The sequence below is a fragment of the Sphaerodactylus townsendi genome, linkage group LG17 (assembly GCF_021028975.2).
Source record: "Sphaerodactylus townsendi isolate TG3544 linkage group LG17, MPM_Stown_v2.3, whole genome shotgun sequence".
NCBI lineage: Eukaryota > Metazoa > Chordata > Lepidosauria > Squamata > Sphaerodactylidae > Sphaerodactylus > Sphaerodactylus townsendi.
In genome coordinates this window covers 24,825,199-24,849,794 of record NC_059441.1, presented here as the reverse complement: position 1 = coordinate 24,849,794, position 24,596 = coordinate 24,825,199, and the positions used below count along the sequence as shown (strand labels likewise).

At 45.4% G+C, this 24,596-nt stretch overlaps 1 protein-coding gene across 1 annotated transcript; it reads left to right on the top strand.

The window, feature by feature from the left end:
- The first annotated feature begins 1,512 nt into the window (after nt 1–1,512).
- Nucleotides 1,513–23,356, top strand: ARRDC4 (arrestin domain containing 4). Its single transcript, XM_048482195.1, has 8 exons — nt 1,513–1,859; nt 9,154–9,223; nt 11,031–11,178; nt 16,331–16,433; nt 17,391–17,647; nt 19,153–19,315; nt 20,901–21,055; nt 21,169–23,356. The coding sequence occupies exons 1-8, from the start codon at nt 1,556–1,558 to the stop codon at nt 21,217–21,219; spliced, it is 1,251 nt and encodes a 416-aa protein (XP_048338152.1). The 5' UTR covers nt 1,513–1,555; the 3' UTR covers nt 21,220–23,356.
- The last annotated feature ends 1,240 nt before the right edge of the window (nt 23,357–24,596 follow it).

Sequence of the window (24,596 nt, the reverse complement as noted above, 5' to 3'; positions counted from 1 at the left end):
AAGTCACTTCTGACGTAAGATGAATTAACGATCTCCAAAATGTCCTATCGTTAATAGTCTTTCTCAGATCTTTCAAACTGATGTCTGTGGCTTCTTTGAATCAATCTACAGACCCTTCCACACATGCAGAATAATGCACTTTCAATCCACTTTCAATGCACTTCACAGCTGTGCGGAATGGCAAAATTCACTTGCAAACAATTGTGAAAGTGGATTGAAAGTGCATTATTCTACATGTGTGGAAGGGACCTATCTCATGTTGGAGGTCTCTCTTTTCCTGCTACCTTCAACCTTTCCTAGCGTTATTGCCATTTCCAATTACTCTTGTCTTCTCATGATAGGACCAAATCACCATAGGATTAGTTTAATGGGGTCATTTGCAGAGAGAGCTGTATGTAATCCTAATAACTATCATGAAAGGCCAACAACCAGCTACAGAACTGACAAATGTGATATCAAACACAATTAAACCATAATAACATTATTGTTGTTGTTATTTATAATAAGTGAAATCCATAGGATATCCATAGAACAGGGCCAATCCAAATTATACAAAATGCCATGCCAGCTTTTGTATTCCTCAGAACTCTCAATCATTATCATCGGTGTAGGTGTACAGAAACAATATATATTGATAAAAATTATAATAATGTTGCAACACAGTACTAATGTATAATTATATGATTGCAAAATAATATAATTGTAATAATATTACAACAACGATAATGTAATAATATTGCAAAATAATACATTTATTAAAATTGTAATAATAATACATTTTTAACTTTGCAAAAAGGTAAATTTCGCAACAAAATTGCAAAATAATACAACTATAATAATGTATAACTATAATATTACCAAATAATACATTTATTATAATTGTAATAATACTTGTAATAATATGACAACAGTAATTTTAATAATTATAGTAATATATTTGAAAAATAATGTTTATAGAAAGTGTGAAAAATAATCGTAATATTGCAACAACAGTAATGTATAATAATTATAATATTGCCAAATAATACATTTATAAAAAGGCAATAATATTGCAACAATAACTTATAATGAAAGGTCAACAACCAGCCAAAGAACTGGAAATTGTGAAATCAATAACAATATTGCAAAACTATATAATATTTATAAGTGTTTTAATAATACTGCAGCAGCAGCAACAAGCATTTCGTGCATTTTGCTTCCGTAGCCACCCGGCCGCATCCCACAATCGGAGTCCGGCCGCATCTCACAGGGCGACAACCACGTCCTACTCTCACATCCCCCCTCCCTCTGCCAGCCGGCCTGTTTACGCACAGCCCGTGCACATGGCCTCCCGTCCCCTCTGATTGGCCGCCGCCCTCCGGCCTGCCGCCGCCTGCCCAATCGCGGCCCTGTCCACGCGCCCCTCCGTCCGCCCCGATTGGTCGGGACGCCGCGATCACGCCGCCGGCCCGCGCCGCCGCAGCCAATGGCGGAGGCGTGGGCGGGGCCTGCCGCGCCTCCCTTCATCGGCCCGGCTCCGACCGAGCGCCGTCCGGACGGTCCGCCCTGAGGCGCGATGGCCGCGATGGCGGCGGTGGAGGCGGCGGCGGGGTCTGCCGGGTCGCCGCTGCCGAGGCTGTCCGTGGCGCTGTGCGAGGCGGCGGGCGGCGCGTACGGCGGAGGCGAGGCGGTGTCCGGGCGGGTGTGGCTGGAGGTGGCGGCGCCGCTGGCCGTCCGCGCCCTCCGCCTCGAAGCCGCCGGCCGCGCCAGGGCCGCTTGGAGCGAGGCCGCCTGCGTGTCCGGCGCCGCCGCCGCCGCCGCGGGGTTGGAGGCCGAGGTGCCCTACCTGGACGTCCGGCAGGACCTGCTGGGGCGAAACGGTGAGGAGGGGGCGGGGCTTGCGGGAGGGGGCGGGGTCTCTGGGGCGGTGGGCTGCCTTGCCCCCCCCCCCCGTTGAATCCGCAGCAGTGATGTGCCTGAACCAGTGAGCAGCTGCCGGCCTGAGTAGGCAGTTCTGGCCTTGATAGGACGGATGGTCTGACTCACCTTTCAGGTGTTGATTTTGCTTTTGGGGAGGGTCTGTGGCTCAGTTACAAGGACCAGGTGATAAATATGTGGTGTGTAAGACCTCAGCCTGAGACCCTGGTGAGCAGGCTGCCAGTCAGAGTAGGTAATGCTGGTCTTGATGGGACTGATGGTCTGACTCAGCCTTCAGGTGTTCATTTGGCTGTGGGGAGGGGCTGTGGCTCAATTAAAAGGACCAGGTAGTAAATAGGTGATGTTCAAGACCTGGGCCTGAAACAGTAGCAAGCAGCTGCTGGTCAGAGTAGGCAATGCTGGCCTTGATCAGCCTGATGGTCTGACTCAGCCTTCAAGTGTTGATTTGGCTTTTGGGGAGGGGCTGTGGATCAATTAAAAGGATCAGGGAGTAAATAGGTGATGTGTAAGATCTGGGCCTGAGACCCTGTTGAGCAGCTGCCAGTCAGAGTAGGCAATGCTGGCCTTGATAGGACTGATGGTCTGACTCACAAGGTGTTGATTTGATTTTGGGGAAGGACTGTGGCTCGCTTAACAGGACCAGGTAATAAATAGATAGTGTGTAAGACCTCAGCCTGAAACTCTGGTGAGCGGCTGCCGGTCAGAGTAGGCAATACCAGCCTTGATAGTCTGACTCAGTATAAGTCACCTTCATGTGTTGGTATGGCTTTTGGGGAGGTTCTGTGGCTCCGTTAAAAGGACCAGGTAGTAAATCAGGTGATCTGAAAGACTTCAGCCTGAAGCGCTGCTGAGAGTCAGAGCTGGCAGTAGTGATCTTGATGGACCAGTGTTCTGACTCCATCAATGGCAACTTGATGTGTTTCTGTGGGTTTTCAAGGCAAGAGATGTGAGGAATTGGTTTGCCGTTGCCTGCCGTTGTGTCCTGCCCCTGGTAGTTCTTGGAGGTCTCTCATCCAAATACTTGTCAGGGTCAAATCTTTTGTTGCATAGTTTTTGAAATGTGACAAGACAAGGTTGTCCAGCTCAGAGCTATGTGGTTGGTTACATGTGTTCAAATGGCTTTTCTAATGTAGTGTGGATGGGAAGGGTCAGTTGGTCTGTGGGTGTTTGCTGTACATGCCCAGGGGTGTCCAACTCTGGAGCTGATGGTAATTGTAGTGCATGAACAGCTGAAGCCCCAGAGTTGGACACCTCTGTCCTGGCCTCTTCTACGGTAGAAGGATCAGGAAGTAGATGACATGAAATCTTTCAGCCTCAGGTTCTCATTCAGTTTGACAGTTTGAAAGAGGCCTACCTAAGACTCTGGAAGAAGAAGCGTTTTGAATTTATGCCCCACCTTTCTCAACTGTGAAGAGTCTCAAAGCAGCTTACAAACTCCTTCCTTTCCTCTCCCCACAACAGACATCTTGTGAGTTGGCAGGGCTGAGAAAGTTCTGAGAGAACTGTGACCAGCCCAAGGTCATCCAGCAGGCTGCATGTGGAGGAGCGGGGAAACAAATTCAGTTCACCAGATTAGAGTCTGCTGCTCAAGTAGAGGAGTGGGGCATCACACCCAGTTCTCCAGATGAGAGACTACTGTTCTTAACCATCATACCACGCTGCTGCCAGTCAGAGTAGGCAAATTGACCATAACGGTATCAGGTAACTTAACATGTACAGTCTTTTGGAAGGGCCATGGCACAGGGCCATGGCACTTCCCTCGCATGCAGAAGATTCAGTCCTCAGCACATCTTGTTGAAAGATCTTGGAGGCAGATGTTGGGAAAGATTTTTCTCCAGCTGTAAGTCTGAAGAGCTGAGTGCATTGGTGATGTCTGGTGTGAGTCAGTTTTATGTGTTTAAATGGCTTCATGGAGTAGCATTTATGCGAAGAGAAAGAGAGCCCAGCTTGCCATTAGAAGGCCTCGAGCTCAGACCTTTGGTATCTTTATTGAAAAGGTCTTGAGCAGTGTCCACCGCCTGAGACTCGAGAGCTGCTGCCAGTCAGAGCTGGCAATGCTCACTAGGTAGACTGGTGGAATGTTCTCATAGAGAGGACTTCATGTATTGGAACTGCTTTGTGGAGTTTGCAAGCAGGTGCTGTGGCTCGCTGGCAAACCCCCTCCCTAGACCACAGCCGATCTTGGGATCAGTCATTGATGCCTCGGTCTCAGACCCTGTCACAGCAGGTTTTATTGGGCCTGGCTTGGTGTAGGGGCAACTTCATTTGGGTTAATTACTTTTTAATAGGGGTTTTTGTTGGGGGTGGGTCCAGCAACAGGAAAACAGGAGCAGCAGTGGCGTAGGAGGTTAAGAGCTCGTGTGTCTAATCTGGAGGAACCGGGTTTGATTCCCTGCTCTGCCGCCTGAGCTGTGGAGGCTTATCTGGGGAATTCAGATTAGCCTGTACACTCCCACACACGCCGGCTGGGTGACCTTGAGCTAGTCACAGCTTCTCGGAGCTCTCTCAGCCCCACCTACCTCACAGGGTGTTTGTTGTGAGGGGGGAAGGGCAAGGAGATTGTAAGCCCCTTTGAGTCTCCCACAAGGAGAGAAAGGGGGATATAAATCCAAACTCCTCCTCCTCCTCCTTCTCCTCCTCCTCTTCTTCTTCCTCTTCTTCTTCTTCCTCTTCTTCTTCTTCTTCTTCCTCTTCTTCTTCTTCTTCTTTTGAGAAAGGGTCTGGGATAATATGGGACCAGTGGGTGTCTTAAACAGTGCCTGGGGCCAGTTTTGTATAGTTTCATGGTTGGCGTGGCTGTTGGTCAGGCATTAAAATTGTCCTCAGTTCTGAGCTTGGTTGCTAGAAGTGTGTTTGGGGTTTTTTGTGAATTTCTAAGGTAGGACTTCTTCCTTAAACCAGGTAGAAATTGAGAAGAAACTCCCCCCCCCCCCATTTGGTGTCTATATCTATGGTGCCAATTTAGGAGGCCGTATCATACACACTGAAACTTGCCTCAAAACTGCTTCATTAATCTCTTGTTTTGGTACAACTTTGGAATGTGCTGTGCTTCTGAAATTTCCCCATGACTTCATCTCTGAGCAGGGCAGGAGCGATCATCTCCTTTGTGCTTGGCATACAGCGTCCTGCCCTTGTATCAGCTGCAACCTAACAGCTAAAGCATTTTTCAGAATATTGATGAAGCCATTGGGGAAAGTTCAGATACTGAAATCTCAGCCTGTCACACATCTGTTCACATACATTGGCCAGACAGAGAAGGAACTGGCAATCCCAGCTCTCAAATAGCATGTGAGGCAGCTATGAATCATAGAGTTGGAAGAGACCCCAAGGGCCATCAAGTCCAACCCACCTGCAATGCAGGAACACACAATCAAAGCACTCCCAACGTATGTTAATCCAGCCTCTCTTTAAAAACCTCCAAAGAAGGAGACTCCACCACCCTCAAGGTAGCATATCCCACTGTCAAACAGCCCTTACTGTCAGGAAGTTTTTCCTGATCTCTTTTCCTTCACCTTGAACCCATGACTTCTGGTCCTGGAGCATCAGAAAACAAGATTGCTCCCTCACCATGACAGAACATGTATATGTGGCAGTCCTTCAGTGAGATGTGACCACTCGGCATGTGATAAGCCCCTAGAGCAAAGGGAAGGAACTATCCAAAGATGGATCATTTCTGCTTTTAGGCTGTGTTCTCACTAACAGTTCTGCAGAACTGGAGCTGAACACTGCTGTAGTTCTGTGAAAGTTATCCATGAGTAATAGTAGCTTGGTGTTAGACTACTTCTGGGAGGCATAAGATACTGTTGTTTGCCCTGGTATACTTGTAGAAGAAAAGGGGTAAAAACTAAGGTCTGGAGGCTTTTTCTTAGTTAAAAATAGTCAAGTCTGTTTTCAGAGATTGTACGTGGCCCTACTCAGTGTGAGGTAGATTAGCCATTTCTTGGATGTGGGAGCAAAAGAGATGTAATCTCTACTGGATGAGTGGGCTAGACTGGACAAAACTAGAGCAGACTGGTTATGATTGAACATGAGAGGAAGCCTTCTACTCGGTTGTACAGTTGGTCTGTCAAACACAATGTTGTACATGATGATTGGCAGCAGATCTTGTAGGGTCTCTCGTCTTTCCTATCACCAGCTGTCTGATACATTTTTAACTGGAGATGCTGAAATTGGGACATTCTGCCCGAAAAGCAAATGTCCTGCAACTGAGCCTCATCCCTGCTTTGAGAAGGTGGTTGCGAACGCATTCTTATTCACGCAGGTGTCAAAAGTGGCCTGTCCCATTGAGCTTGGGATAGCTACAATCAGAATAGGTCTGTTCGACCTGCAGCGCACCAATATGAGATATTTAGGCTGGTCCTATTTCTTGCCAGGTGATTTAATTTTGCTTCTTTCAGTATCAGGCATGAGAAAAAGTATGTTCCATCAAGTTTCTGGTAGATTGTTGTACAGAGGGGTATATTTTAATCAATGAGCCGCACATTATTTTCCGTATCTGCTTTAGATGCTGGCGCAATATAACCGAGAAGAGAAAACACCACACAGGCACATGTGTATGTCTCAAGTGCCACCAGGTTGCAGCAAACTTACAGCAACCCCTTCGGGTTTTCAAGGCCAGAGACATTCAAAGGTGGTCTGCCATTGCCTGCCTCTGCATAGTGACCTTGGTCTTCCCTGGTGGTCTCCCATCCAAGTCCTAACTGGGGACAACCCTGCTTTAGCTTCTGAGGTCTGATGAGATCAGGCTAGCCTGGGCCATCTAGTGCAGAGACAACAGGGTATTTTGCCATTGCCTGCCTCTGCATAGCAACCCTGGATAGGTACATAATACACTTTAATTAAAAATGCTTCCTGGCAGTTTCACTCAAAGCAGCAGAACTCCGTCCAGAAGAGAGAGTGTGACATCAAATATACCTAGCAGTGTTAATTTGTCTGAGTGTCCTGCAGGCTTTATTGTGTTGGACGCTAATGTGTGGAGTGCCAGCTATAAAACCAGAGTGAATAACCCCTGGAAACAACTCTGACTGGCGTCTCAAAATCTTTTCTTTGGCTTCGCTTCCAGCTCAGTTTCTCATCTTCCCCTACGTCGCCAACTTCTACTTACCTCTGCTTGCCATTTCGATAGCACTCTAAATCTGTATGGTGCTTTAGTTTTTCTTATGTCCCAATGAAGGAAATTATGGATAAGACCTTATGTTAAGGAGTTATTCACAAGGTTTACTTGACATATTTTAGGAATACAAGCATAGAATGTAATGTGTCTTCTCCCCTGAGCTAGAGGACATCTTATGGGTTGTTCCCATTGTCCCATTGGGGAGGCAGGAAATGAACTTTTTTCCCCTTCTTGTGGGGCGGTGCCACCCCCTTCTCTCCAGTTTGATTCCTGCCTCCAAGGAGAGTAGCATGTTTTGGATTACCTGCTCCACCCTGCCTGTTCTCTCTGCCTCTTTTGCGTGTTTATTTCTTTTTTGCTTTCTTCCCTTCCCTCCTTACTCTAATTCCTCCAGCCTTACCCTTTCCAGGATTGCTGGCCCTTCTTCTCTGATCTTTACTTCTTCCTCTCCTTGGAGCCTTCCATGTGGCAGGGGTGCCCCCCCCCCAACCGGAGCCTCTTAAGATGCGGTGAGGCTCCAACTCCACCCTTGTCTCCGAGAATGAGGAGAACTGCCCCCTGGAAGCCAGGGCTGCTTGGAAGACCATGGGTGCGCTAAGAAAGGCTGTCCTGGTGGCCAAAAACACGGAGGCAGCAAAATTGCCACCTAAGGCACAAAAGCATGCAAAAACACACAATAAGACTATTTCCTTCACTGCCAATAATCTTGCCCATTTGTGGCACCCTGAGAAAACCAGGCCTTATTCCAGTAACATACTGAAGAAAAATGGACCTGGGTAGAATTTAGGGCATTAACCTGAGTTCCCACTTCCAGTTGTCCATATTACCTCTCATATGTCTGCAAGCAGATGGACTATAAGACAGGAAAGGCTTGTATCTTCCATAAGTTCAAACAAGTGCCAAATACCTTCCCCTGTTCTCCACTCTGACTAGACCTCAGAAGTAATTGAACTTGCAAGGTGAGGGTACAAATCTCATTTCTAATTTTTTGGCCCTAATTAGCAGTAAGATTTGTACCCTAACTTTGCAAGTTCAATTCTGGGGCCTAGTTGTGGTGGAGAACTGGGCATCTTTGGAACACCATCACCATTTCCTTGAAATGGCCACTACCCAGAGACAGCACTTCTTCCAAAGCCCAACTCCCCTTTGCTCATGTGGCATTTAAGCATAAAGCATAATGCAGTGTTCACTTTTGTTAAAGGGCGGAAATAATTGCTTCCAGCTCACAGTTTCCTTGTCCAGCGTTGACAAGGTGTAGCACAGATGATAGATTCCTAAGGACTGGGGAGAAATGTTTAGTTGCTGTTGGGCACGCAAGTGATGGGAATAGCTCAATTTAATTGGTTGTTAGCAATTCAGCAGCAGCTTTTGGGTGGAGGCGGGTTGTGGAGATGCTGGGGACTTCTAAGCAGCCTGCACAGAGCGCTAAGCCACAGCGCTGCAGTCCACACTCTGCTCACGACCTGCGTTTGATCTCGATGGAATTTGATGCCAGGTATCTGACTGAAGGTTGACTCAGCCACCCATCCTTCTGAGGTCAGTCAAACAAACACCCGGCTTGCTGGGGGCAAAGCGTAGACAACCAGAGAAGGCGATAGCAAACCACCTCATAAATGTAGTCTGCCTAGCAAAGGTTGTGATATGACATCACTCATGGGTCAGTAACAATCTGACGTTTATACCTTTACCTTTTCTTATGCTTAAGACTCTGTATCAGAGTGCATCATGCTGATGTTCCATACATTAAGCGAGTAGGTAAGCATATAGATGCTTGCGTACGCATGATCCACAGGGTCAGTGGTAGTGGTATCTACTCCAAGCAAACCAATAGGATTACCAATGCCCTTCCTGTTGTGATATTGTGTTGGCTGGGGAAGTTGCTGTCTGCAATATTCTAAGAAGCCCTTTGAGCTGATATTGTTTGTGCAGTAAGCTGTAGCCATGGTGCTGAGCATCATGCAGCATTTGGCCCACTGTGGTATGGCTTTGGCAGTCCAGTTCCTTTGTATCAGTAGCTCAAAAGGTGCTTGCCCTTCATAAGCAGCGAGGTGTTGTAAAAGTTTTCCTTTCTAGGAATCTCAAGGTAGGCTGTTCTCCTAAAATACCCTTTCTTTCTCCTGCAGGTGAGGAGGACTTAATCCTGCTGGAAGCTGGAAAACATGAATTCCCCTTCAGCTTTCAACTCCCCCAGCAGTAAGTGAAGTCCATGCAGTTTGGGTGTGTTCTTATATACTTTATCATTCACTTTCTCGCTGCGATACAAGTTAGATTACAAACTCTAGAACTGATGCGATAAAAGCAGCATAAATTGTGCAATAAACAAGGCAATCAGATTGCAAACATTAAGAATCAATAAAACAAGATGATAAATGCTACAAACTAAAGTTCTTTTCCTTCTATGGAAGCGTTCTCCTAAACAATTCCATTATAACGCAACAAAATTCCCTTTATTTAAAAAAAAGTTTAAAAGAATGTGATGGGAAATGCTCTTTAAAAACAATACAGATAAACTGCACCACTAGAATGACTGTCTGCAATTCCACCCCCTTTTCTTTTTGCTGTACGAACAGTTATGACCAGAATGGATTACATTTCATTTCCCAAAATCTAAATTCTGACTCCTATCAAGTTGTAATTGTTTTGCTTCGTATTCAGAATTTCAAAAACTGCTTTATTTGCCAGCAGAGAGGATTTAAGCAACAGGGATCCTCCATCCCGGCTGTTACTGACTGTGAGAAGCAGGTTTCCTGTGGTTCACCTGGGCGGGGGGAGGGGGGAGTTGGGCAGAGATACAGGATGGAACATGGCAGCACCACGATGGGAAACCTTGTGAATACAGTGTCTTCTGACCGTTGCAGTCTTCTGTCCCCCACCAGCTGTGAATTGTACTTACAGGTAGAAGAGAAAGATGGGAGCAGTGTGGTTTTTTAAGGGCGGGAGATGTTTGCACATGGAGAGCTTGGTTGAAAGAACACAGCGCCTTTTGTAATTCAGTTCAATTCAACCTTTAATGACATACAAAACTGCAAATACACTTACAATTCAGAGCATTTAAATATTGGTATTTCAAATGTTTTCCAAGACCGTAGCCACTGCCAAGGTAATCGATGGACTACAGTCACTTAACAAAAGCGAGTGGTTTGGCATTTAGAGTAATGAAGCCTTGGAAGCAACAAAGGGTGCCATAAAATCATGCGCAGGTTACTATGAAGATGACATTCCAGGAGGATATGAGATATGGTTTCAGGAGATCCACATCCGCAACGGCATAGTCTCTGTTGCTTGGGAATTTGGAGGTATCTCCCAGAAGTATCCGCTGATGGGAAGCTGTTGAGGACAGCGCCTTTTGTAATCCAATTTATTTTTTTATTTGAAATTTAGTGCAAATTTCAAATTTGGTACAATGGTTAAGAGCGGCACGCTCTGACCTGGTGAACCGGGTTTGACTCCTCACTCTTCCACTTGAGCAGCAGACTCTAACCTGGTGGACTGGATTTGCTCTTGTGCATGAAGCCTGCTTGGGCTAGTCCTCTTTCTCTCAGGACTCCCTCAGCCTCACCTACCGTACATGGTGCCTGTTTTGGGGAGAGGAAGGGAAAGGAGTTTGTAAGCCGCTTTGAGACTCCTTACAGTTCAGAAAAGCAGAGTAAAAATCCAAACTCCTCTTCTGTGTAACAGGACAAGACAGATGTGAAGAAAGAAGGCAGCAACCGTCTCTAATTAATGCATTTCCCCCTGATCACAAGGGCAGCTATTTTAATGACATTGAGCCACTCAGGAAGCAAACCGTGCTCTGTGTAAACCATTCACAGGCATGGAATGCGCACAGTGCCTCAAAAGTCCTGTCGGTTGTGACCTAACCACCTCACAAATGTGCCTGACTAGTTGTTACTTCCCTCAGGGCAGCAAGATGGCGGGTAAACAGCTGTGTGTTCTGCGTCTTGTATCTTGAGAAATGTGCCGCGCTTGTAACCTTGGATTTCCTTTGCCTCGCCTTCAGACCCCTGGCAACCTCTTTCACAGGAAAGTACGGCAGGATTGAGTACTGTGTTACAGCGACCCTGGAAAGGCCTGTGGCCCCTGATCAGACCGTAAAGAGAGAATTCCAAGTTATCAACCATATTGATGTCAATTCTCCAGCTTTACTGGTAAGGGCAGTTCCAGCTGCATTTCTGCTGATCCAGATCCCTGACTGATAGTCTGGTCGGTTGCTTTCTTGACTTCTCAGTGCCTGCAAGCTCCCCCCTAAGTGTTCTCTATAAATAGCCTTAGGTTGCTGAATTAAACATTCTGACTACAGTTTAGTACTATTGATAATGCATCCCTGGCCAGGACAGCTGCTCCTGCTAGCAAGTTCAAGAAGGAGCCTTCCTATAGCAGTCATGGAAACTGATAAGAACTACTTTGACCAGATTAACCACATTTATAGGGTACAACAATCCTTATCCCCCCTTGGTGGTACAGTGGTTAAGAGCTGTGGGCTCTAATCTGGAGAACCGGGTTTGATTTTTCGCAACAGCCATCAGGCGTTTAGGGTTCACCTACACATCTCTTGTATCACTGCCTTACAAAGGAGATGTAAAGAGAATAAGGCAAACTTCTTCTGAATCCAAAAGCCCCGCTCTGAAGGCAGGTAGTCCCCAAACTGTATCGTAATCTAGCAGAACTTGATTGACACCAAAATGACAAACAGTGGAGGATTTGTATTATCGAAAGCTTTCACGGCCGGAATCACTGCGGTGTTGTGTGGTTTCCAGCCACAGATGCAGGCGAAACGTCAGGAGAAAATGCTACTAGAACACGGTCATTCAGCCCGGAAACCACACAACACACCAGTGGAGCATTTGCAAATATAGCAGGAGGCTTCTAGTGTGACATAGCAGCCAACTCATGCTCAGTCAGCAGTGAACAGATGTGCGTTAGATTCTATTCTCTTTATTTACGCTAGACAATGTTTTGCAAATTAAAGACTCTTAATGTTGACACTTGGAATAATTTTTAATGACCAGGACCAGGTAATATGTGATGAGTGAAAAGGCTTCATTAATGTCAGGTAGTAGTTGTGAATGCTCAGACATACATTTTTCTTTGTCATCATGCTTCAGTGTACGACTGAATCCAAATTAGCAAATCCACAATGACACCACATAAATCCAAAGTAATTTCTCAAGCAGAAGGTAGTGCCTTTTCAATGCATAAGAGGACCACATCTTCAAACCAGGTTCTGGGGGGGGGGGGGGGGGGTTAGTTGTCTAGACTGGAATCCAAAAAGATTCCACAGATGTAACTAAAGACTTGCGAGCGTTCAGTGAATTTGATTTTGGGCAGCAGATCACCACCCTGAATCTCATTCTGCCAATTAATTCTAAAATCCTTGTTTGAAATGTGGCTTGCAAGCGGACTGTTGAAGAAGCACAAGCTCGGCGTTTCCTTGAGCATGTGGAATTAGTTCTGTGGTTGTTTGGATCCGATCCTGTTCTCTTCATGATCATTGGAACGCAGGCTTAGTGTGATTCTGTTATGACTGTTACATCCAGTAGAATGACTCTGCATTTAACTCATATATTCACAATGTGGAAAATGGTGAACCACCAAGAGGAGTAGCGTCTTTCAGAAAATGTTAGGGAAAGCCTGCAGTTCTTTCTGCAGAAGATCTCAAATTGGCTAGACAAATGTATACAGAGGAAGAGGTTCAATAGAAGCGTTGGATTTATATCCCCCCTTCCTCTCCTGTAAGGAGACTGAAAGGGGCTTACAAACTCCTTTCCCTTCCTTTCCCCACAACAGACACCTTGTTGAGGTAAGTGGGGCTGAGAGAGCTCCAAAGATCTGTGACTAGGCCAAGGTCACCCAGCTGGCATGTGTAGGAGTGCATAAACTAATCAAGTTCCCCAGATTCCACAGCTCAAGTGGCAGAGCGGGGAATCAAACCCGGTTCTCCAGATTAGAGTGTACCTTCTCTTAACCACTACACTACGCTGGTCAAGTCTTAAAATGGGGAGAAGGGCTTAAATTAGCAGTTGGGGCTTTTTGAGTCTGTTACGTTTCCCAAAGCTTGGTTTAATCATTGTCGAAGAGTAACTTGCATTGCACAGTCCTCTTTATTTTCAGTTTCATACTTGACTTAGTGCCTCCTGATCTGGCACAGGAGAAAGCACCCAGAAAGCAATTCATTAAGGTCCTTTCTCTGGCTTGCTGCAAGAAACAATCCTGTGTCTTTTTATGGGATACCTTCTTGGATCACCTGATGACAGAATTTTAAGTAGCGAAAATGAAATGTGAAACGTTGCCTCTTATTGCATGCCTTAGCCCTGGTAACTGTCACATTGCCAATAGTATTTTAAATATTAGTTGACCTTGTTCTCCACAGTGTTATTAATTAAGCCCTAAAGATATTGATGTGGATAAGGTGGTTGCTCAGACGTGCCTTACTTGCTTGCCAAATAACTGCTTTACTTGGTTGAAAGGGCTGTTTTGTTTTCAAGGATGAACTAACATTTGACTGTATTACCATTTTTCCAAATCATATGGGAAGAAGCCTAACTCATGGTGCTTTCTAAAAGAATATCCTGCTTGGACTATACCTGCAAACTGTGCCCAGGATTTTGTGGCTTTTCAGCTTCCACGATTTTGAAACATTTTCGTTTTGAACATGAAAAAGAATTGGTTTATATATCCCGTTTTTCGCTACTAAGGTGTCCCAAAGTGACTTAAGAAGAAGAGTTGGATTTATATCCCCCCTTTCTCTCCTATAGGAGACTCAAAGGGGCTTACAAACTCCTTTCCCTTCTCCCCTCACAACAAACACCCTGTGAGGTAGGTGGGGCTGAGAGAGCTCAGAAGAACTGTGACTAGCCCAAGGTCACTCAGATAGCGTGTGTGGGAGTGTACAGGCTAATCTGAATTCCTCAGAGAAGCCTTCACTTCTCAGACGGCAGAGCAGGGAATCAAACCTGGTTCCTGCAGATCAGAGTACACCTGCTCTTAACCACTACGCCACTGCTGCTCCTTACAATCCCCTTCCCTTTCTCTCCCCACAATAGACACCGTATGAGGTTGGTGAGGCTGAGTGACTAGCCCAAGGTCACCCAGTAGGCCTCATATGAAGGAACAGGGAATCAAACCCAGTTCTCCAGATTAGTGACAGCTACCTATGTAGAAGAGTGGGGAATCAAACCTGGTTCTCTGGATATATGGATTGTAGCATTGTAATAACTGCCGTGTTAAGTTTCAGTAGTTGGCTTGTTATGTCACCTCACTGCAGTAGGAAAAAATAAGGAAGTGACTCACCCTGGGCAATAATCTGTACAGGGCTGGGCATCTGAACTAGCCGTGACTCTCTGGGAAAGAGGTTGTGTTGGAAATTCAACTAAAAGACTGCTTCTGTGCAGCAATCCTGAGGGGAAATCCAGTGTTAAGCTAGAGATTAGAGGCAGCAGATAGAAAATAAACCTACCAGCAGCAATAATGCTTTTGTGTGGCTCTGTTTTGAGGTTGCAGCTGGAATATTTTCTGGGGCTCTGATCACTTGGTCTCAAAAAGAACTGGGGGGCGGGGGGGGGGGGCAGAGTTCAGAAAAAGGCCAGTCAGATAGGCAACGTCTCAAAGGTCTTCCTCTGAGGATGTTGTTCATCTTTAAAGTATGCCACTGGACTTTTGCTATATTTTGCTACTGGAGACAAACACAGCTACCCATCCGCCGTTATCAAGTATCTGGGGCTTTCTGTTTACTAAGGAAGAACAAGACAGACATATAAAATTACGCATGGCTTGTGGAAGTGGAGAGACAGGATTACTTCTTCTCCTGAAACAATAGACAGCAGAAGAATGATGGGCAGTAGTTTCAGAACAGACCAATTAAAGTGCTTCTCCATATAACATGTAATCAACTTACGTAATTTATTGGGTAGGATGCAATTATGACGTGAAAAGGGAATTAATGGGTCACATTTATTAAGAGGATGCCCATTTTAAAAAAATAGTTTATTTAAATGTCAATAATACATTGTGAGGAAATATAATGAGATAAGTGACAATTTAAAAAGAAATAGTAACAGATAGAGGTACATAGATTGTATCTATTATCAAACAGAAGAACTAATATCCCCTCTCTATATCCTAATTACCTATTAGATACAAAAGTTGTATTATAGAGATTAGAAAAGTAAAGAAAAAAGAAAAGAGCCCTCAATCCCCTTAACGCATACTGTGTTGACTTCCCTTTGATCTCTTACAACATAGTTATAATATCTAAAAGATAACAACACTTATCGAGTAAGCTTATTATGAATAGCTTATCCTAAGAAAGAAAAATAATTCTGGTATTTTGGTTTTGTCAAAAATATTTGGTTAAAAATAAAAATAGTTAACATATAAGTCTTGAGGTTCTTAGGTTAGAAGTACAAATTAATGACTAAATGGAACCGCCATGTTCAGAGGTAAACTACCTGTGAATACCAGTGGTGGGGGAGGGGAAACAGGAACATGCTTATGGACCTCTCAGGAGTATCTGGTGGTCTAGTGTTGGGGAGAGATGCTGGACTTTTAGCAGTCTATCTAGCAGGGCTTGTTGACATTAACATTGTGTAGGTTAGAGTAGAAATGTTGGTCTGCAGAGAGCCAGTTGGTCTGCAGAGAACCTGTAGAATCTGGAGAATCAGGTTTGATTCTGTACTCTTCCACGTGAGCAGCAGACTCTTATCTGGTGAACTGGATTTGTTTTCCTGCTCCTACACATGAAGCCTGCTGGGGTGACCTTGGGCTAGTCACAGTTCACTCAGAACTCTCTCAGCCCCATCTGCCTGGTGTCTGCTGTCAGGAGAGGCAGGGAAGGAGTTTGTATGCCCCTTTGAGTCTCTTTACAGGAGCAAAAAGCAGGGTATAAATTCCAAACTCTTCTTCTTCAGTAGAAGACTTAGATTTGAGCCCAGTGGCACCTTAGAGACCAATAAGGTTTAAACTTTTGAGAGTCCAGCTCCCTTCACCAGATACATGTAGGAATGGAGAACTTTTGAGTCTTTATTGCCCAATCAGAAGGTAAGAAAGGTGTTCTAAAGTTCAGGATGCAGAGGTACAATGCATATTGTAATCAGCTTGATTAGGGCAGAGGGCAAATGGTCAGCGGCAAAATATTAGCATCTGTAGTGAAATAAGAATTCAGCATCCCTATTCAATCCTGGAGGGTCCATTGTTCTGAACTTGTGAGTGAACTCAAGTGCAGAAATCTCACATTGTAATCTTCTCTTGAAGTTTCTTTGTTGGAGGAGCTGTTCTGTCATTGCATGTGTGTTCCTTTTGCAGACCCCTGTAATACGTAGCCAAGAGAAGATGGTCGGATGCTGGTTCTTCACGTCTGGTCCGGTGTCTCTGAGTGCCAAAATCGAGAGGAAGGGCTACTGTAATGGTAGTGTGTCCTTTTCAGCTCAATAGTTTCATCATAGAACTAGATCTTACATCAGGAAAGACAGTGTGTTTGCTGAGGCAGTGGAAAATGCATCGGAATTATTGCAGGGGAGGGACCTCGAACACTTCCACCAGTTCTTCCTTGCAAATTCTCCCTCAGCTGATCTCCCCCTTCCTATTTCAGAAGAAAAGAGGGAGAGTTGACTGTTCAAGACTACTGTAAAATGTGAACGTATGACGCCAGCTTTCTCCAAGTCAGACCATCTGATTCAGTATTGTATTCTTAGCAGCACTCCTGAGATCTAGATGGAAAAACCCAGGGAACACTTGCTGCCCAAAATCTTTAGCTCTTGAGATGGAGACCAAATTGTGTTGATTGTGTGTTCCTGCATTGCAGGGGGTTGGACTTGATGGCCCTTAGGGTCTCTTCCAACTCTGATTCTGTGATTCTATACATTCTACCACTGCCCTTTGGAATTAAAAGAGGGTTGGGAACTTCTTGAACATTATAATGATAGTAGTTATATAATTATGTAGCTCTCTCAATGTCCAAATGCTTTACTTCATTGTAATCCTTAGACGATAGTTCTGCAAGGTAGGTTAGAATTGTTGTCTCCCATATTGTGGATTGGGGTTGTGGGCTGCAAGCCTTTAAGTAACCAAGATGAGGCTTGAAATGGTGACTGCCTGGGTCACAGTTTTTTTCTTAGTCGTTCCACATCGGCTCCCACAATACCAGTTTGCAGCTATGTCATACATGTTGCCTGTGTGCTAAAACATATTAAGAAATCCAGTAAGCTGTCTGGGGTGTCTTAAGGGATATATGGTCCAATTAGCCAAGCGAAGCAATAAATATCTTAAATTGTGCATTGGACAAAATTCTCTGATAGTAACAAGATACAATATAGTGGGTCTGAGTTAATAATGTATACTTTCTGTGACTTTTCCCCCCTCCTAGGGGAAGCAATACCAATTTACGCCGAAATTGAGAACTGCTCCTCCCGCTTAATAGTTCCAAAAGCTGCCATTTTCCAAACCCAGACTTATCTGGCGAGCGGCAAAACGAAGACCTTCCGTCAGATGGTTGCCAACGTTCGAGGAAACCACGTCGCCTCTGGGAGCACCGATTCCTGGAATGGGAAGACGTTGAAGATTCCACCTGTCACGCCTTCTGTCCTGGACTGCTGTATTATCAGAGTTGAATATTCCTTAGCTGTGAGTGTGGCTTTTCGCCAGGACCCGAACTCAGAAAAAAAAATGCAGTGTCATCTCTCTGATGGTGCAGCCAAATAAACGTGCCCCCACTGGCCTGCTTGTTTTTTTCATCACACCCTTTTTGTGGCATTGTCTGTTCCTGGAAACATTCAGAGAATGAGGCAGGGCAGCTACATTGGTCTTTCTTGCTTTTATCCTGTGTTGCTGTCCCCAGTTCTGCAAAACCACAAACATGAAAAGGTCACTTTTAGCTGTGAATAAGAATGGTCATACTGAGATGTTTTGGCTAGAGTCTAAATGGAGAAAAAGAATCCAGCACAGTGCAGCTGGTATTGAGGCCAGTTTGAGAGAGTGAAATGCAGAAACTGAAGGGTAACTTTTATTTCTATGATTATTTTTATTTTTGGCTGTCAAGTCACTGCTGCCTTACACCAACTCCTGGTGGGGGTTTCGAGTGAAGAGACGTTCAGAGGTGGTTTGCCTTTGCCTGCCTCCATGTCACAACCCTGGTATTCCTTGGAGGTCTCCCATCCGAATATTAGCCAGGGTCAAGGCTGAGAGTGGGTGACTGGGCCGAGGTCGCCCAGCAAGAATCCATGGCATAAATCGGGATTCGAACCAAATCCTAGTCCGACACCTTAACCACCACACTAAGGAATTAGAAGAGTGACATAAGCAGAACCTTCCGAAATGGTTTAGGAGGCTTCAGGGACAAGTGTGGGGAGGATAAATAACCATTCTACAACAGTTCCCAAACTTCTTAAATTGGGATGCACTTCTAACATTTTTGTACTTCCTGGGACTATTCGCAAAGTAGCACTACACTGCCCCCCCCCCCCCCGCCCCCGGGCATAAAACACAAGGATTTGACATTGGTTTGAACTATTTTGTATTTGATTTCCCACACTATGTAAAGATCACTGAGCAGCAGACTGGACTTTGTGACTGTTTTGCTCGTTATTCAGGGGCAAACCCAATCTTGCCATTTCTAAAGACCTTTCCTCCAGCTCACTTTGTTTCTCCTCCTCATTCTCCTCCATGCCAACCTCCCATACCTGTAAGCTGTAAACTGTAAGCCAGCGTGGTGTAGTGGTTAAGAGCAGGTGGATTCTAATCTGGGGAACCAGGTTTGATTTCCCACTCCTCCACCTGAGTGGCAGAGGCTTATCTGGTGAACCAGATGTGTTTCCACACTCCTACATTCCTGCTGAGTCACCTTGGGCTAGTCACAGTTCTCTCAGAACTCTGTCAGCCCCACCTACCTCACAAGGTGTCTGTTGTGGGGAGAGGAAGGGAAAGGAGCTTGTAAGCCACCTTGGGTGTCCTTATAGGAGAGAAAGGACAGGTATAAATCCAAACTCTTCTTTTTGTATGTCCAAATGCTCATGCATCTGTCCAGAACTAGTGAAGCTATGGAGCTACGATGGCAGCAAGAAACATTACGTGGCTTCATTTTCATGCTGCTTCCTATTGTGACATGTTCTGTGCCATCTCTCCTGCCGCAGGTCTACATTCATATTCCTGGTGCTAAGAAGCTGATGCTCGAGCTGCCGCTGGTGATTGGCACAATTCCCTGCACGGCGTTCTCCAGCAGAAACTGCAGCCTTGCCAGCCAGTTTGGTATGGACATGAGTTGGCTGGCACTCACCTTGCCCGAAAACCCAGAAGGTTCGTACTTGGGATTTGCATGTGTGTTTCGAATTTTAAAAGAGAGAGATTCTGATCACCCGAGTTTTTTTCTTTTTAATTCCTCGTGAAAATAATTTCGTGGGGTGGCTACGTTAACCTGTAGTAGTAGGACAAAATTTGATGTATTGTCTGCATCAATTCAGAATGCTTAATCACGGCACCAGGCCATTTAAAAGAACTCTACATGTAATCTAACATTCTCACTGCACCAATTTATAACCTTTTTTTCTTGTCAGCGTGGTGTAGTGGTTAAGAGCTGTAGATTGTAATCTGGAAAACCGGGTTTGATTCCCCACTCCTCCACCTGAGTGGCAGAGGCTTATCTGGTGAACTGAATGTGTTTCCGCAGGCCTGCAATCTTGCTGGGTGACCTTGGGCTAGTCACAGTTCTTCGGAGCTCTCTCAGCCCCACCTGCCTCACAAGGTGTCTGTTGTGGGGAGAGGAAGGGAAAGGAGTTTGTAAGCCACCTTGAGTAAAAATGTAGATCTCGGTCCTTCTTTCCTAGTCAGAAGGTGGGAGAGGTTCTGTCAAGAATACTTGTAAAGGATGCAAAGGTACAATGTATATTGTAATCACCTTGATTAGATCAGAGGGGAAATGCTTGGGAGCAGAAAATTAGCATCTGTGCTGAGATAAAAATCCTGTGTCCCTATTCAGCCCTGAGGGGTCTATTGTTCTGAACTTGTGAATTAAATGAAGCTCAGCCTCACATTATAATTTCCCTTTGAAGTTTCTTTGTTTGAGGACTGCCACTTCGAGGTCAGTAATGGAATGACCTGGAAGTACATGTGATAATAAAGTACATGTCACCAAAAACATACTAATATAACAAAGTATAGGCTCTGTAGAATAGGCTCTGTAGAAGCTAATACTGCTTATATGTACCATTACTTATGTTAAGAAGAGTTTGGATTTATACCCCCTTTCTTTCCTGTAAGGATACTCAAAATGGCTTACAAGCTCCTTTCCCTTCCTCTCCCCACAACAGACACCTTGTGAGACACGTGGGGCTTAGAGAGTTCAGAGAGAACTCTGACTAGCCTAAGGTCACCCAACCGGAATGTAGGAGTGCGGAAACCCATCTGGTTCACCAGATAAGCCTCTGCCACTCAGGTGGAAGAGTTTCAGGATGTCATTGTCAGGGGGGAGGGAAGATGTGGGGAAGAAAGTTTGGCCTTTTGTTTTTGCAGGTGGTTATCACCCTTGCGTCCTTGGAATTCTGTGGTGAAGCTACACTCTCAGGCTGGACTCTGTCTACTGCTTTGGTTCACATGGGGGGTGGGGATTGCTGCATTATATTATCAATAGTTTTGGCGCCTTCTGGCCAGTACTGTATTTTGCGGTTACTCTGCTGTCATGAATAAAATCCTTGGACTATTCAAGTGAGTTGTTCTGGGAACTGAGAGTTTGACAAGGAGTGGGGAATCAGACCCGGTTCTCCAGATTAGAATCCATCTGCTCTTAACCACTACATCACACTGGCTCCTTAGGACATTACTGTAGTTGTAACTTGGGACCTGAGAGAAAGTAACTTGGTGGGTACTTTTTCTCCCCCCTTTGTAGCACCCCCCAATTATGCTGATGTTGTATCGGAGGAAGAGCTCTCAAGACACGTCCCAGCATACCCTCAGCAAATCGACTGTGAGGAACCGCTGTGTTGTCCAATGTTTGCCTACATACAGGAATTCCGGTTTCAACCGCCACCTCTGTATTCTGAGGTAAATTCAGATGCTCGATTGCCTCTTGTACCACTCGTATGGGAGGGAAAGAAAGAAAATGTATGTCAGAATCTCTGGTACTGAGTGTGTGTTTTTCCCCCTGTTCTATGCAGGTTGACCCGCATCCCGTACAAGACCGACAGCCTGTTTCATTCATGGTTTGATGAGAACTTGGGGAATATCTTTTTTTTCCCTACTGCCTCTGCTTGTAAGACAGCTTTTTAAAATTCTAAAGAAAAAAACATTTTCCTTCTTGGAAACAGGCTTCAAGGGCGACGGACCCTAAAGTCAGGGTGTTGGTCTCTCTTCTCTGAGAGAAGAGATGATGGAGAATGTTATGGACTACATGACAGAAAAAGCCACTGTGGTCAGATCACCGGGTGAAGTGGACTCTGTCGCTCACTACCTGTGGCAAGTCGGAACATGTCTGAGAAGAAAGAAGGTCTCTAAGTTGGTGTAAGCAGCACACCAAAGATGCTAAGAAGAGGTCTCTGAATTTCTGACTTAATCCATGGTCAAAAATAAGCTTTTGGTTTCGTTTAAAAACACAGAGAGAGAAATCTGGACTCTCTGACATCCATCAAGTGGTACGATGTAAATGCATCTTGATTCTGAGGGGTGGTAGACATTCCATAGAGAGACAGTGTGGCGTAGTGGTTAAGAATGGCGGACTCTAGCCTGGAGGATCAGGTTCAATTCAAATCCCACTCTTCCACGCGAGGTGACCTTGGGCCAGTCGCAGTCGCCTCCAAACTGCCTGAGCTCGTACGGAAGATGGCGATGGCAAACCCCCTCCGGATGTCTTATGCCTTGAAAACCTTGCAGGGTCTCCGTAAGTCAGCGGTGAGACTGCTGCGTTTCCGTGCACCACAGATACTCCATCTGCATGATGAAGGGACAAGCTGCTCAACGTACAAAGAGCCAGAAGTTCGCAGCTGGGACCACGCTCGGTTTTTGTAGCTTCTCTGCACTTTTTTTCAGAAAGGGAATCGGATGAGGTTTTTCCTACTGCTCTGCTGGCTCTTGGCCTCCTGCAGCTTCAGCTACGGGGCACGATCCATCAGGGCTGCCAAACATTCCACCTTGCGCCTCCCACTGTTTTGCACCGCTGCCATCAAGGCACTTAGTTCGGTATCTGCAGGTTGAACATGGTCAGATCACTCGGCACTGGGAAGAACGTCTGTTCAGATCCCTCGTTGCCAACAATGGATTTGTGTTTAAAAGCCTTAAAATAAAATTTAAAAGCCTACCTCTCTTTAGAAATGGAAACCACAGAGTATAATTCTGCAGGCTTGCTTTAGCCCTTGTTTGGTTCCTCGTTTTAATCTATCAAAAAGGTAAAAGGAAGAATTGTAAATACGCCCAGCTTGGCTGCAGGACTGCATGTGAAGATCTTGGGCGTGGCAGTCATTGGAGGGAACAAACTTTAAAAAATAATTTTTCAGTAAGAGTTCTCTGTAAAAGCAAAAAGACTCGTGTGCTCAGTGGAGCAATCTGATTTATCAGGGCGCTGTCCTTTGCTATCTCTTTTTGTTTCTTTGTTAGCCAGTATGGTGTCGTGATTAAGAGCTGTGGACTTTAATCTGGAGAACCGAGTTTGATTCCCCGCTCCCTACATGAGCAACAGATTTTGATTTGGCAAACTGGATTCATTTCCCCACTTCTACGCTTGAGGCCTGCTAGGCGACCTTGGGTCTCTCAGAACTCTCTCAGTCCCACCTGCCTCACAAGGTGTCTGTTGTGGGGGGAGGATGGGAAAGGAGTTTGTAAGCCACTTTGAGACCCCTTACAGTTGAGAAAAGCGGGGTATAAATCCAAGCTCTTATCTTGTTTTCTTTGGGTGCAATATAGTTCCCGCCCCCCGCCCCCCTTAGCACATAAGATTTTGCAACTGATGCCACAGTCATGGCCGGTCAGAGCTGCTTTACACATCACGGGAAACACAACTGCTTTTCAAGTACATTCACAAGTTCAAGAAATCTCAGTCGATCAGACAGCAGCTGATAACGATAGTTCCACATTTACTCCAGGTTTAAGACCCAAATCTTCGATTCTGCATTGACTTGCACTGTAATTGTATGACCTTGAATCTGCGTAGAAGTATCTGACAAAAATTGTTCTCAGAGATTGTTGATACAATCCATGCAGACATTTTGCACTCTCTTTGCACTGCTGCACAGGAGCAGCGGTGGTGTAGTGGTTAAGAGCAGGTGTACTCTAATCTGGAGGAATCGCGTTTGATTCCCCGCTCTGCTGCTTGAGCTGTGGAGGTTTATCTGGGGAATTCAGATTAGCCTGTGCACTCCAACACATTCCAGCTGGGTGACCTTGGGCTAGTCATAGTTCTTCTGAGCTCTCTCAGCCCCACCTACCTCACAGGGTGTTTGTTGTGAGGGGGGAAAGGTAAGGAGATTGTCAGTCCCTTTGAGTCTCCTTACAGGAGAGAAAGGGGGGATATAAATCCAATCTTCTTCTTTGCTCCAGTATCTTCTTTGGAGATACAAAGACTGCTTCTCTTAAGATGGCGCTTAAATTTAAATAAAAGATGAAATATTTTTTCCACTTAGTTTTTGGCACAGATTTGAGTTGGTTAATGGGTAATTAAAAGATTGGTGGCACTTGAACAGTGAAGCCCTAATATGTAGGCAGAAGCCCAGAGTGTGAGACCGCACAAGCTCTCCCCTGCTGTCTTTTCTCTGCAGTAGATTTGTTTCCTGATGCTTGGGCCATTCTGCTCACAATGAGACATAATTTACTGGGGCACAGAAGAAAGAAACTGTGCACATCCTCTGATGGACCAGCATGTTTATGGAGAGTGATGGATTCATTTGTGTGGCTATCAGTTGCTGGTGGGAAAGTAACTCCTTGGCTCACGGAGCTTCCGTCTGCTATTAAGCAGTGCCTTCCTCTGGGCATGGGAGCAGGGGTCTCTAGGGGGAGGGTGAATTTCCTGCATTGGGCAGGGGTTTGGACCCTTCCAGCTCTGTGTCTTTAAATTCTTGTGCCTGTGTAGTGCCGACTGCAGCCAAAAAGTTAAAAAAAACTGGGGTATTTTTATTTTGTATATTTTGTTTTTGTGTTAACATGTCCATAACGTCTTCTCAGGACTTAGGAATCAGTTGGCCAGGGTGGAACGTGGTGGAGAAAAAGGTTCAAAACTGTGCAGTTTGTGCAGAGTTTTGAGATTTATGGCTAAAAACGGGGCAAACCTATCTTTGAGATTGAAGCCGCCCGTCTCCCTTACCTAGGAGCAGGCTTATTTCCCCAGCCACAGCAAATGGTGGATGTTTCACAGATAGGAAACGGCTCCTTTTGTCCTATGTGTGTTACCAATTACTTACCCACCGTTGTGGCGGATAAGGGACAGAGCATTCTTACCCTGCTAGAATACAGTTGTGTGCCCATGTGCATGCAGCGACCTGGAGCAGATTACGACCATGGTGAAGTGCAATTTTTGTTCGTCCTTCCCAGTTCAGGTCCCCTAGCACGGCATGTTGGCTTCTGTTGTCCCTCCCTGCCCTCAATAATAACGAACAGAAAC

Excerpts from the sequence above, each read along its gene's own strand:
- ARRDC4 (XM_048482195.1), top strand. The coding sequence starts at position 1,556 with ATGGCCGCGATGGCGGCGGTGGAGGCGGCGGCGGGGTCTGCCGGGTCG. Across the intron at positions 9,224-11,030 it reads AGCTTTCAACTCCCCCAGCA|ACCCCTGGCAACCTCTTTCA; the intron begins GTAAGTGAAGTC and ends CCTCGCCTTCAG. Across the intron at positions 17,648-19,152 it reads GAGTTGAATATTCCTTAGCT|GTCTACATTCATATTCCTGG; the intron begins GTGAGTGTGGCT and ends CTCCTGCCGCAG.